Below are 14101 nucleotides of genomic sequence, written 5' to 3' on the forward strand. Positions count from 1 at the left end.
CTGAGACACACTTCTGTTCATAAGTCTCCTTAATAAACCATTTCTTGTCAAGCTGGATTTGTCAGCCTTTTTCTCTGGTCTTCCTGCCGCCTCAGCCTTCGGAGGTCGTTTTGCATTTAACTCCCTTTCATGGAACAAACACAGGGAATGCCCTTATTGTCACTGACTTTTACACTTTAAGATGGTCACAATGGTAAATGTTATGTTGTACGTATTTTACCATAATAATAAAAAAAACCAGTGCAGTTATATTCAGATTACATTATTTAAAGAGATGGAATAGATTTTAATATATTTTTCACTCAGGGTAATTTCTCATTCAGTGTAATTCTAGAAATGATGGGATTTTTCAAGCTAGGAAAGACCATAGAGATTGATGGCTTACGCCTATATTGTAAAGTTTGTTGAAAATATTCAACTTTTAGTTATCCCAAATATTTAGGATCATTCATTTTGTTACGGGATTTTTTTCTACCAAAAGTTTTACAATTCCCTCTCTGACTCATCGCTTAAGGTACTGACCCTGAACTCAAAACTTAACTTAGTGGAAGCCAATGACATCTGACTCAGTGTGAGTCAACAAAGCATAAACCATTTTCCTTTCTTTCTGATCCCATTGGCACATGGCAATAGCAGACTGTGTAAAGTCATTAGCCTACGTGTTCAAATCATATATAGTCTGATTTTCTTCATGCTATAAATTACTGTAAATCCAAGTGCACAGAACACTTTGACTAAGAATGAAACATTAAATCAATATCTGTCCCATGAACCATAGTTTATGGCACAGATACTTTATCAATTTACCTTTCAAATAAAGTTCTTTAATGAAGTCACTCATTGCCATCAGCTTTTTATAATGACTCTACCTAATAAAGTATTTGCAAAAAAAAATTACAAAGTATTAAGAAAAAATAACAAAGTATTTGCCTGTGGGGAAGACAAAGAATTTCCCCAAAACTGGAAAAACTTTTTTTTCAAGCAAATTTTCAAATTACACTGTTAACCTCATCTCTATCTCTGTAAAGGTATATCACACACGATCTTGAAAGTTTCACTGCATTTCAGGATTGTTCTTGAAGAGATACTCTGCCTATAATTGAAAGAAAGGAAAAAAAGACAAGTCAATTTAGAAGACACTACTACTAATGTTAATAATTCAAAAATAAAAGTACATAAATCTTTACTTTTTTTTTTTTTTTAAGATTTTTATTTATTTACAGGCACCTGGGTGGTTCAGTTGGTTAAGTGTCTGCCTTGGGCTCAGGTCATGATCCCAGGGTCCTGGGATCGAGCCCCGCATCGGGCTCCCTGCTCCTCTCTCTCTGTCAAATAAATAAATAAAATAAAATAAAATAATAAAAGTACATAAATCTTTACTTTTTTTTTTAAGATTTTATTTATTTGACACAGAGAGAGAGACAGCGAGAAAGGGAACACAAGCAGGGGGAGTGGGAGAGGGAGAAGCAGGCTTCCTGCGGAGCAGGGAGCCCGATGCGGGGGCTCGATCCCAGGACCCTGGGATCATGACCTGAGCCGAAGGCAGACGCTTAACAACTGAACCACCCAGGCGCCCCCATAAATCTTTACTTTCAAATGAGTAAGAAAATCTTACTATAAACTGTGAAGGTCTTAGAGGCTATTTCCCAAATAACCAGACACACAGTTTCTCTATCTCAACTAGCTTTCTGTTTAGATTCAGGCATCTTTTATTTTCAAATTGATATTTTAAAAAAAATCTCTTACCAGAAAATCAACGGGATCATCCGGTCTGACCTTACAACACTCATTCAGCCCCTCCATCAGTGTTGGCATAACGTGGGTCATTAAATAGTTTCTCAGGGGAATAGACTGGGCCTCTAGTAATTCTCTTTCTTCTCTTTTCACTTCCTCTAGTCGTTTATTCTACAAATAGAACATTTGGGGGTTGGGGTAAACAGACAGAAAGGGGAGAACACTTTCACCCGATTCACTGCAGAGTGCATTAGAACCAGATACCGCTGTACGTGGTCACCACGTTATGATAAAGATGGCATTGCAAACAGCAGACAAAAGATGTAAATGGTGTTATAACAACTGTTTAGTAATCTAGAAAATATTAAACTGGATCCCAAACTCACTTCTTAAATCAAGATAACTTTTAGCTGTCCAGAGGAAGAAAGTAAGAGTGGGAGGATGAGAAGGAAGGAACAAAGGAAAGAATCACAGAAGTGCTAATAGAAAGTCTAGAAGGTATTCATTCATCTGGTGGCCGCGTGTTATTCCTTGCTGAGCATATGGGCCCTCCTCTCTTGGGAATAGTAATTTCCAGATTTCCTTTGAGAAGTCTCCCTTCTTAGCCTGGTGGTTTAGGTGGGACTTAAGCCCATCAGTCCAGCCCACCTCCCGGCTCTGGATGTTAGTAAAGGATAAGCACTTTTATCAGGTAGAACCTAAGGATGATGCCAATGTGGAGGGCAGAGCAGAGATAGGGACCCCAGGTCCTTGGTAACACCATCTGAGCCACTATATCAAGCCTTGCCTGAAGCCAGCCCTACCCCCCTGAACTTTGATGTGAATCCATAAGTTTTCTTTATTTCTAAGCCATTTGGAGTTTGCTTTTCTGTCACTTGCAAGATAAAGAGTCCTAACCGGTATTATTTGTTCGAAAAAAGTCTTTCCCAGCAAGACAGCAAACCCAGAAATCAACATGGGAAACGGATTGATGGATTTGACTACATACCACCATAAAACTTCTTTATGTCCAGAAGAGACACCATTAAGTGCTGCCAAAAGATAACTGATGAGTTTGAGAAAAACTATTTGCAACAGATTATTAAAAAGCTAGGCTATCACGAGATGCACACAGTTTGCCAGGCACTGACCAAATATCTATGCACATACTGACTCATCACCCCCGTCCCATCGCTCTCCCCCGTCGCTGTATGAAGCAGGTACTATCATCATCCTCCTTTTACAGATGGAGAAACGGAGGCACAGAGCCACAAACTTACAAGGAGAAGGAGCAAGACTTGGTCGCCAGCAACACAGCTTGGGAAACCCTTGTCTCCTGAGGCCATTCCTGTTTCTATGACTACACTACCTTATCAGGAGCTGTTCTTGCAAAATACTAAGAAAAGGACACACCGCCCAAACACAAGCAGAGAAAACGTGCAACCTAAGAAACATAGGAAGAGCTGTTACATGCCTGACCGGAGAGATGAACATTAAAGCAGTGGGTTGGGGTTTTGTTTATCAGGTTGATATTTTGTGAGCTAAACTGAGAAAGCAGGGTTAGAGGAAGTGAAGGGAAAGCCACTGGTAGACAAGCTGTGAGCTGCTTCACCCTTGCTAGAAGGTAGTTTCGAAATATGTATCAAAAATTAAACCACCTGGGGCGCCTGGGTGGCTCAGTCAGTTGAGCGACTGCCTTCGGCTCAGGTCATGATCCTAGAGTCCCGGGATCGAGTCCCGCATCGGGCTCCCTGCTCAGCAGGGAGTCTGCTTCTCCCTCTGACCCTCCTCCCTCTTGTGCTCTCTCTCATTCTCTCTCGCAAATAAATAAATAAAATCTTTAAAAAAAAAAATTAAACCACCTGTAGTCTGATCTAACAAAATTCAGGAATTCGTGCTAAGGAGATAACCAGGCACCCAAAGATGTGTGCATAAGGACACCCTTCCTTTGTCTCCCCCTTCCTTCCACAAATACTTGTTGACTGTCTATTACATGCCAAGCGCTGCTCTTGGCATTGGAAGTATGGTAGTGAACTACATAGACAAAAATCCTTGTCCTCCTGTGATTTAAATTCTGCACAGAGAAAAGACAATAAACAAGATAAATATATAAAATAAATAGTCCATGAGAATAAGTGCAAAAAGAGGGAAATTGAGAAATATAAAAGGGGATAGGACAGGTGGTGGGGAGCAGCAGGGGTTGACATTTTTTTTTTAATTTTTTTTAAAGATTTTATATATTTATTTGAGAAAGAATGAGAGAGAACACAGAGGGAGAGAGCACAAAGCGAGAGGGAGAAGCAGACTCGCCACCGAGCAGGGAGCCCAACGCTGGACTCGATCCCAGGACTCCGAGATCATGACCCGAGCCAAAGGCGGACGCCTAACCAACTGAGCCACCCAGGCGCCCCATGGGGTTGACATTTTAAATATGGTGTGCAGGAAAGGCTTCCTTGGAAAGATGACTTTTTAGGAAAGACTCAAAGCAGACGAGGAAGTTAGTTGCGCAGATGGTGGGTTGTTGAAATGCATCAAGCCAGAACCTTGAGGGCCCCCATCATGAGTTTGGACTTTGGTCTCACAGTGATGCAAGTCTGTGAAGCGTTTCAACAGGGAATTGCTCTCATGGATCCGGATGTTAGGAGGACGGCCAGCGGCAGCATGGGAACAAGCTGGAAAGGGACAGGTGCACCGTGGGGAGACCAGTGAGGAGGCACCGTAACTCTGGCGAGAAACTCCGACCCTGACCAGAAGTGAGGAGCTGTGGGTGGATCTGAGTATGATTTTCGGAAGCAGAATAGGTAAGACTCCATGATTTGGGGGATTGAGAGGGTGAAGGAGGCCAACCACCCAGGTGAGATGGATAAATGGAGGAAAATCAGAGGAAATCCCAAGGTTGGCATGTGGCACCAGGGGACCCAGTTACAGGGATCTGGATTATCAATACTCCTGGCAACAGCTAGTTACTGTTATCGTGATTATTTATCCCAAGCAAAAGACCAAGGGCACCTTTTAGGAAATGGTCATATGACAAAACAAAGAAACAAAAAACGTGCATGGGTATTTCCATGACATTTCTCTTCAAGCAGGATGGGAAATGCAGCTGTCCTAAATGGCTTGACCCCCCACCACGAACCCATCCACACTCTCACTCACCCACTCCTCCCAGCGAGCGATCTTCTCGGCCAACTCCACGGCTTCCTTGGCTTCCCGTTCTGCTTCGTCCATTGCCTCCTTGGCCAGCCGCTCCTCCACAGCCCTCCGCTCCTCTTCTGCCTTTTCTTCATCCGTTAAACCATAATTTCGAGGCTCCCCGATCTCTTTGATGAGCTGTTTGATGGCAAGTCTATTCTGAGAGTCTTCAAGTTTTCCTACATCTTTAAATACCAGGAGAGAGGAAGGAGATCAGCACATACATACATTCTGCAACATACTCTGAGATCACATTCCGGAAAATTCTTTGTTCCCATAAATGTGCCATGGTACGTTATGGAAATGACCGCACTGGTGTTCCAGTGGCCAGCACGGTTCAGGATTTCTTGGCTCGCTGGCAAATATCAGCGCCGTGGCTGGGAGTCCCAGGGCTGGAAGACTGGGTCTCAGTCTTTGAGCTCTGACAGCGCTGATTTTGAGTTGGGGTGGGGGGGCGGAAGGACCTCCTCAAAAAAAAAAAAAAAAAAGAGTTATCCATCCCTGAAAGCATCCAAGCAGAGAAAGATGCTTCTATGGGGGTTTCCACAGAAGGAAGTTCGCACTTTGAAAACCAGATAGGATTTCCTCCATTTCTTTTTTCTGTATCTTAGACTCAGTGATCCTGGGATACATTTCCAATTCATAAGAAAAACAAACCATTTCAGTTAGCCTACTTGAATCGGGAAAAGTCCAAATTCCAGAATATCTGACTAATGTTAACATCAAGACCAAGGGGTGCCTGGGTGGCTCAGTCGTTAAGCATCTGCCTTTGGCTCAGGTCATGATCTCAGGGTCCTGGGATCGGGCCCCGCATCGGGCTCCCTGCTCAGCGGGAAGCCTGCTTCTCCCTCTCCCACTCCCCCTGCTTGTGTTCCTTCTCTTGCTGTGTCTCTGTGTCGAATAAAATCTTTTAAAAAAAAAAAAAAAATCAAGACCAAAAACAAAACAAAACAAAAAACCCACAGCAGCTTCTTGGTAAATAATGGGTTTCTCCACAAAGTCACTCAACACTAAATTCTACACCACTCCCTTGGAAGGTGCCCCCATGGAAGGGTGTGCAGTGGGCGATTTTGGTTCTCAGCACCTCAGACCTTCCTAGGGGTAAGGCTCCTCTCACCCCGCCCCAGGCACAAGCATGGCCATGCCCGCTCCCTATGTTCCTACAGTATGACCTTGACCCAGACTAGAGGCACCTCTAGCTTCTGCATGGGAAAAGGGGAAGAACTGGGTCAATGTATCACTTGGTGGGAGGAAGCCAGCCCCCAAAAAGCAAACAAAACCAAAATAATACAAAACTCATATATTCCACTTGTTGCCTGTGCCCTGACATTTAAATGTATTTCTCCCAATTTCTCTAACAGAGTAATTACAACTTGATGTGCTTGAAAGTGCTCTGAAACGCTTTTGAAGAGGCTCACGTTTGGAGACAGTGCTGCCCAAACCAATACTTTGGCCCTGACCCTGGGACAGGGGAATTGCTGACTGGGGGTGGGAACCTGCCCAAACCATGACTTTGGATTTGCCCTTCTAGGGATGTGTTATTAGGGTGGAAAGTCTAGCTCTAGGCTTGGCTCCCAGGGTAGAAACTCCTGGGTTGTGGGGCGGCCCCAGTTCACCATGTGGGTGATGGAGGAGAAATGATGGTCCAAAGAGCTGGAAAGAAAGAGACTCCAAGAGAGAAGAGGAGTCCAAAGGTGCAGAGAGAAAATGTAGGTGCCAGCCCCATTCCTGATCCTTCTGAGGCTGGTCTGCATTCCTGACCTTGACCGCTCTCCCACACCCATCCCTAAGATCCATTTCTCCCCTCCCTTTTACGTCATCTCCTGCTTATCCGGGGTAGAGATGAGGCCAAATGTGACGGGCACAGAATGAGACACGCAATGACCACTCATCCACTCCTCCCCCTCATTTCTGTCTTTCTCAACATTTCTCCCCGGGGCTCTCCTGATTTTTCCATAAATACCTTTTTGAGCTTTACTGAAAAGATGGCAATCACTGTTTTTGTGCAATTTTCTCACTGTTCTCTCCCAGTTCTCTAATCAAATAGGGTGAGCTACTTTCCATAAGTAGATTCAAATCCTAAGGTTTTACATGGAAAACGTGGGTCCAATGTGTACAGACACGTCCGGATGAGGACAAAATCCAGTTGTTTCCGCAGGTGCCAAATGGATTTTGTAGATTTATAAATTGCATTATCTTTTTATTGCTTAATAGCACGCTATGTTATGCCTTAGTAATAACAAAATTAGTTACCACATGTTGAACTTCCCGGTACTCCAGACACTTCCTATTATCTCTGCATTTGGAACAACTCTATAAGCCAGGGGTTATTTTTCCATTTCATGGATGAAAACACAAATGAGCAGAACCAGCCCCGAAATCAGCTCTCCTGCCTCATGCGGACGTCGTTCCTTGGCGCCACCCCTCCCAGCTCTCCAGGGTCCAGGTGCTGTCCCATCTGGCTCTTGAGGGCAAAGAGAGACCCTGAGAGAGCCTCAGGGGTTTGGCCTGGCCACTAAGCTTCCACCAGGCTAGGGGGTTCTCACCAAACCCAGGGGAGGAAGAAATGTCAAGATCCAGGAAGCCAGAAAGGAAGTTTAGTGGTTCACCGAAGCCCAGGGGAGTAGAAACATTTATGACAGTGGAGATTTGGAGGCAGGAACAATGACACCACCGTGAGGTTGATGACAGCTCCTATTTACTGAGTACCTGCTGGGTGCTAAGATCTGAGTTCAGTGTTTACTGGGAACAAAGAGGAATGCAATGAAGAACAATCTGCCTTCTGAGTAGCAGTGGAGGGGTCAGATGGCCGGGATAAAGGCCAGGAGGGGCTCCATGAAGAACACCAGGGCCCTGCAATGCTACAGGGACAAAACGCTGCCCCCGAGGAAGCTGGGAGAGTGACCCAAAGCAGCCAGCAGCAAATATACATATCTTTGAAGTGTCCTTTAAAAAAAAATGCCAATTTGGTATTCGATTTCATAATATATGTGTATGTTTTCATATAACAATACCCAACACGCCCCCCAACACACACACCAAATCCTCAAGTAGAAGGACTCCCCAGGAGGAGCACTCCCCTGTTTATCCTGTGACCTCCTGGCCCCAGGGACATAGCTCTGCTTCCCCGTCCCTGCCCCCAGCCCTATGACAGGCAGGCAGCTGGGGTGCCTTGGGTTGGGGGGGGAGTCCTGACACTTGGCAATGGTTCTTCACATTCACCTTAGTCCTGAGCTCGTTTCATACCAATATGTATTGGGTGGATTTCAATCTCATCGAAATAGTTGATGACAGTCTCATCTTCAGTATTGAGGTCCCGGTAGTTACTCAGAGCCCGGAGGAAGCGGTCCTGGCTGTAATGGGTCCCTACCACAATGCTCTCAGGAAGGTTCATCACCCGCTCCTTCAGGAACTCATCCGAGGCGTCCAGCACACAAACGAACTCTGGGGAAAGAGAGAGAGGCTCCTGAGTTAACCCAAGGATGAAGGAGCAAACTAGCAGGTGCTGGTGGCTGGACCAGTGCTTAACCCGAAATGTCCAGTTACCAGGCTAGACCTCATGACAGACTGGCCTCCTTGCTGCCTCTCATGGAAGATACACCGATACAAATCACTGACATTTCCAAACACTACCTGATGAGGCCCAACCAGCTGGTATTTTGTGAGATCTGTTATTTTTCTATTTTTTCCTTCTTTCCTTCCTTCCCTTTTAAAAAAAGCAGCAGAAATTGGAAATAGCAAATCTCTAATGACAAAAAGAATAGCAAATCTAATACCAAATAGCAAATAGTAGCAAATCTAATCATCGAATAAAAACAAATCTGATAACAAAAAGCAGTAGAAATTGGAATTAGCACATCTCTGATAACCCTGTGGCATCGATCGCCTCCCAGTCAACCCCCACTTCACCCTTTTCCCAGCACGGCATCACGGGCTCCCAAAGAGACTAGCGGCTGAGCAAACTGATGGCCAATTTGGCAAATTAATAAAAACAAGGACTCCCCTTGGGATTTTAATTTCCCAAGGATCCAGCTCTCTTCTAACTTAATGCAATTGGCTAGGAAGCATCTGCCTTCCATGCAACAGAGCGCTTATCTGATGTTGGACACGGGGATCAGATTAATGATGGGGATCATTTCACCCACCTGTGATTTTCTTTTTCTTTTTTTAAAAAGTTTTATTTATTTATTTGACAGAGAGAGAGCACGAGCACAAGCAGGGGGAGCGGCAGGCAGAGGGAGAAGCAGGCTCCCCGCTGAGCAGGGAGCCCGACGTGGGGCTCGATCCCAGGACCCTGGGATTATGACCTGAGCCGAAGGCAGATGCTTAATGACTGAGCCACCCAGGCGCCCCCAACCTGTGATTTTCTTTTAAACTGAAAGCAGCTGTTTCTCCAGCTTCTTGTATAAGTTCAGTAGATATTTGTTGAGGGAATGAATGGTTAAAGTGCACATCAGTGAAATAGACTTTCTACGTGAGTTACTATTCTCAGAGGTTCTCAACACGGTCAGAATACAAGGGTGCCCAGATCATTAACCAGGTGTATTGCAAATAACTTGCTACCTGTAAGAGTTTGGCAAAGCATGGAAATGGTTTAATTTTTATCCTAAAATTGTATTGGTTCCCTGTGGGCTAAATCCGGCCCATCATCTGATTTTTGTAAATCAAGTTTTATTGGGACATTTAAAGATTAATTAATTAATTAAATTCTCTTGCTTTGCCACATAATAATGCCATTTTCACTCAAACGCATTCTTTTTTTTTTTAAGATTTATTTATTTATTTATTTGAGAGAGAGAATGAGAGAGAGAGAGAGCACATGAGAGGGGGGAGGATCAGAGGGAGAAGCAGACCCCCTGCTAAGCAAGGAGCCCGATATGGGACTTGATCCCGGGACTCCAGGATCATGACCTGAGCCGAAGGCAGTTGCTTAACCAACTGAGCCACCCAGGCGCCCTCACTCAAACGCATTCTAATAAGATTTCTTGAGTGAGTGAGAAAAGTAAGTGTACAGAGCAGAGCCCAGAGCAGAGTGTGCCTAAGGGGCAGGTGGATGTCCATTGAATACCATCTGCTTCGTGTGTTAACAGTGAAAATAAAGGTTGAGGGGCGCCTCTGTCAAATAAATAAACAAGATTTTGTTTATTTATTTGACAGAGAGAGAGACAGCGAGAGAGGGAACACAAGCAGGGGGAGTGGAAGAGGGAGAAGCAGGCTTCCCGCTGAGCAGAGAGTCGGATGCGGGGCTTGATCCCAGGACCCTGAGATCAAGACCTGAGCCAAAGGCAGATGCTTAACGCCTGAGCCACCCAGGTGCCCCTGTTTTTTTGTTTTGTTTTGTTTTGTTTTGTTTTTAGATTTATTTATTTATTTGAAGAGGGGCAGAGGGAGAGAGAGAGAGATAATCTCAAGCAGACTCCCCACTGAGCCTGACACAGGGCTTGATCTCATGACCCATGAGATCATGACCTGAGCCAAAATCATGAGTTGGACACAACCAACTGAGCCACCCAGGCGCCCCTGAAAATCTGTGTTTTAAAACATTTTTTCCATAGTCATCAAGCAGATACAACTGTATTTATTTATTTATTTACTTTCACTTTTTTAAGTAGGCTCCACGTCCGATATGGGGATCAAACTCATGACCCTGAGATGAAGAGTGGCGACTCAGCCAGGAGCCCCAAGCAGGTATGACTTTAAACTTGTCTGCTTCAACAACGAGATCTGAAAAGAACTGAACTGGATGCAGGCTAGCAGCAGTTGTAAAAAGCAACAATTTATCAAGGAGAGATAATACCACCTATGACTGGGTCACCACAGATTCAAATGCGTTATCATTCAAATCAAGCACGGAGACTTGTATTAATCAGATTTATTATTTTCTGTATCTTACGATGTTTTGACATCTCCGGAGGGCGTTACACACCTAGAGAGACACTGCCCCTTTCAGGACTAGCTAATTCCTAAAGATAGTCAACCACTTACTCAGGAGCATGGCCCTCATATACAAGATGACCACCCCCTTTTTATAACTCTCACACACCAAGCCAATATTTCCCTGCCTTAAATCATCCCAGAGCCAGGTACCAGGGAACTAGAGAGCAAAACCCACTGGGACTGGCTCAAACTAGCCAATCCTCTAAAAAAAAAGCTGTTTACTCGGCCCTGCCTTGCCTTTCCCACAGAAACCCCAGTTAAGGCAATGGCTTAGCCTTCCCCTCGATGCTTCCTGCTTCCTGACCAAGCCTCGCACACTTCCCCACGCGACCCAGCATGGTGTGGCATACCCCCTGCTCTGGGGACCCTGCTTTCAATGGCATTGGCCTCTCACTCAGCCACCTCCCTGTACTCAAATCCCCCGGGGACAAATGAGACAATCCTCTCATTTCTTCCAGGAAGACAGAAAATAATGACAATTTCCAGAAAGAGGATAACTGGGCGCCTGGGTGGCTCAGTTGGTTAAGCGACTGCCTTCGGCTCAGGTCATGATCCTGGAGTCCCAGGATCGAGTCCGGCATCCGGCTCCCTGCTCGGCAGGGAGTCTGCTTCTCCCTCTGACCCTCCCCCCTCTCATGTGCTCTCTCTCTCTCAAATAAATAAATAAAATCTTAAAAAAAAAAAAAAGAAAGAGGATAACTGACTATGAACAGACTAAACATTCCAAGTAGAAGACATGTTCGACCCGTTTGGACCACATCCAGCAGAGGGAGGGCAGCCCAGGGGACCACGCTTAAGAATCGTTGACTGTTTCATGTTTGTGATTCCATTTCCTGAAGGGGTTTCATTAATTCTGTGTTTTGGAGGCAGTGAGAAGAGCAGGCCGAGTTTGAATTTAAGCAATTCTGTATACCAGGGAAGCGGTCTTGGGTAAGTCCCTGGGCTTTGGCTTCTGGATCAGGTAACAACGGGACTAATTCCAGCCTGGCAGGACCGTGCAAAGGCTCAAGGAATTCCTATCTTGTGCAGTTCTGGGCACATGACAGACAAATGGTTCATTGAGCTGCCCCAGTGAGAGCATGAGGATTTACGATGCAGTTTGCAATGAATGAGTATTGCCCAAAAGTGATAAACTCTCAGAAACCAGACAGATCTGGTTAATCGACTTTACTTTTTAACTTTTTAACTTTTTCTAAGCCCAATGCATACGTGCATGGGAAATCCAAGACAACCCACCCCTTTGCTGTTGCAAGTTCCTGCCCCAGGCTTCAGGGCCCTCAGGCAAACAGTAAATATCTGTCCCTGAGGATGACTGCTTTCTGGTAGCCCCAGTGCTTCCAGAAGCTTCATGGCAAGCTGTCATCAACTGACTCCCGCGGGGACTCTGACGCAAGTGAGCAGAGCCCCCCACCCCCGCCGCCATTACGACATCGGGCTCAGTTGCTAAAAAAAGCTGTTTTTGTGTTTCCTATGATGATACTGCATGCAAATTGATTAAAAAAAAAAAAAACTTGAAAAGTTCAAGGCAAGGTCACAAGAAATGCCTGCCGGGTACTCAGCAAATCCTTTTTCGTGGAATACGTTGTTTATGCTTTACTTCCAAGAGGACATCGTGCAACGACTGTGTATTTTCATGGACAGTGAACCGAGACGCTCTGCACCTGCCCAGTCTCAACCCTGGATTTGGGAAAGATGGGAAAGATGATGGCATGGCTAGCATCTAAAATGGTAGGAAGGGTCCAGTCCCTGGTCATCTTGCCAACTGACTCAGAAGTCAAGGCATCAGGGGACTGGCCACCCAGTGCTTTGTTCCCGGAGGGAGCAGCAGAAATGAACATTCTCAAAGAGACTTCTGTCCATTTCAGAACTTAGTATTCCTGTATTCCTGATTGCTGCCCCCCCATACATTCCCTAGCTTGAGAGTTTATGTTTAAGGGTATCGTTTTCCCTTTTTCCCTAAAAAAAAAAAAAAAAAAAAAAAGAGAGAGAGAGAGAAAGCGAGAGAGAAGGGGAGAGAGATCTGCTTTATTGACATCGAAAAGATGGTTTGGGTGCAAAATGGCATTCCTCTAAATATGACCTTCAAGAAATATTTTAAACTTACCAGGTATGATTAGTTTATCAAAGGGAAACATTTTGCCTCTGACTTCTTCTTCTTCCTCCTCGTCTTCTTCTAATAAAACAAAATATACATTGTTGTGTTTATTACGTGCTGTCACTATGGACAACTTGGCAAAAAATTAAAATATTTTAACTAGAAGTTAACTAGAAAACTAACCAATAATAGAAAAGCCTGTATTTTAGACACAGTCTCTCTGATTTTTAAATTTTAACTGAGTGACTATTACTATGATACGTTGCAACTTACCTGAATGTAAGCACTCAAATGAAGGAGGGGTGTCTGGCTGGCTCAGTCCACAGAGCATGTGGCTCTTATCTCAAGGTTGTGAGTTCAAGCTCCACGTTGGGGGTAGAGTTTACATAAAGAAAGAAAAGCTTACCAAAAAAAATAAATAAATAAGGGGAACACTCGAACTTACGATTGAACAGGTCTTTAGCTTGATCATAGGTCTTTGGGAATCCATCCAAAATATAACCTTGATTCCTGCAAGGCATAGATTTCACCTTTTCTTTGATAAATCTAATTATATATTGATCTTCTAGTCGGCCTGGTAAAAAGAAAAAAATATATATTACTAGGGAGTCACATTCTACATGGCGGTTACATTCTGAAGCCATCTCAAAATTTGTTGTGTAGTCAACATTACTACTGAAAATCTTTTATTTTCCCTTAAAGTTACAAATATGTGGTTTTGTATTTTGAACATGACACGTGAACTGTAATGCACAATAAAATAGGAGAACCCAATGTGCTTGTCTGCAATAAAGACCAGAAGCAAATGCTGATGTAGCGAATTCCCAAATATTCTTCTGGGTAAAATCACAACTTCTGGCTGAAGCAGAACAAGGAGCAAGTGGAGATGTCCCGAGTGTTCCCACTTGCCAGCAGGGTTCACTCAATTCTGTTTTGATATTATGCCTTAATACATAGCCTTATAGCCTTAAGACATAGTAATAATAGCCTTAATACACAGAAATAAATGTTTCCGTTGTAAGATTTAAGTGAGATAGTATTCACATGTGTTTGTTTTTTGGGTTTTTTTTTTAAGATTTTATTTATTTATTTGACAGAGAGAGACACAGCGAGAGAGGGAACACAAGCAGGGGGAGTGGGAGAGGGAGAAGCAGGCTTCCCGCC

General features: G+C 44.2%; 1 protein-coding gene across 1 annotated transcript in view; it reads right to left on the bottom strand.

Annotated features, from left to right (window-relative positions):
- Positions 1-6: 6 nt before the first annotated feature.
- AK7 (adenylate kinase 7) overlaps positions 7-14101 on the bottom strand; it is a 67283-nt gene continuing 53188 nt past the window's right edge. Inside the window, exons 13-18 of the mRNA XM_034992982.1 lie at positions 13383-13511; positions 12947-13015; positions 8152-8349; positions 4870-5090; positions 1747-1905; positions 7-1093 (exon numbers count right to left, since the gene is read on the bottom strand). Coding sequence (XP_034848873.1) covers positions 1055-1093; positions 1747-1905; positions 4870-5090; positions 8152-8349; positions 12947-13015; positions 13383-13511 — 815 coding nt within the window. The 3' untranslated portion in view covers positions 7-1054. The remainder of the gene's footprint in view (positions 1094-1746; positions 1906-4869; positions 5091-8151; positions 8350-12946; positions 13016-13382; positions 13512-14101) is intronic.

Source organism: Mirounga leonina, unplaced genomic scaffold, assembly GCF_011800145.1.
Source record: "Mirounga leonina isolate KUSES-001 unplaced genomic scaffold, KU_Mleo_1.0 Mir_82, whole genome shotgun sequence".
In the NCBI taxonomy this organism is placed as follows: Eukaryota; Metazoa; Chordata; class Mammalia; order Carnivora; family Phocidae; genus Mirounga; species Mirounga leonina.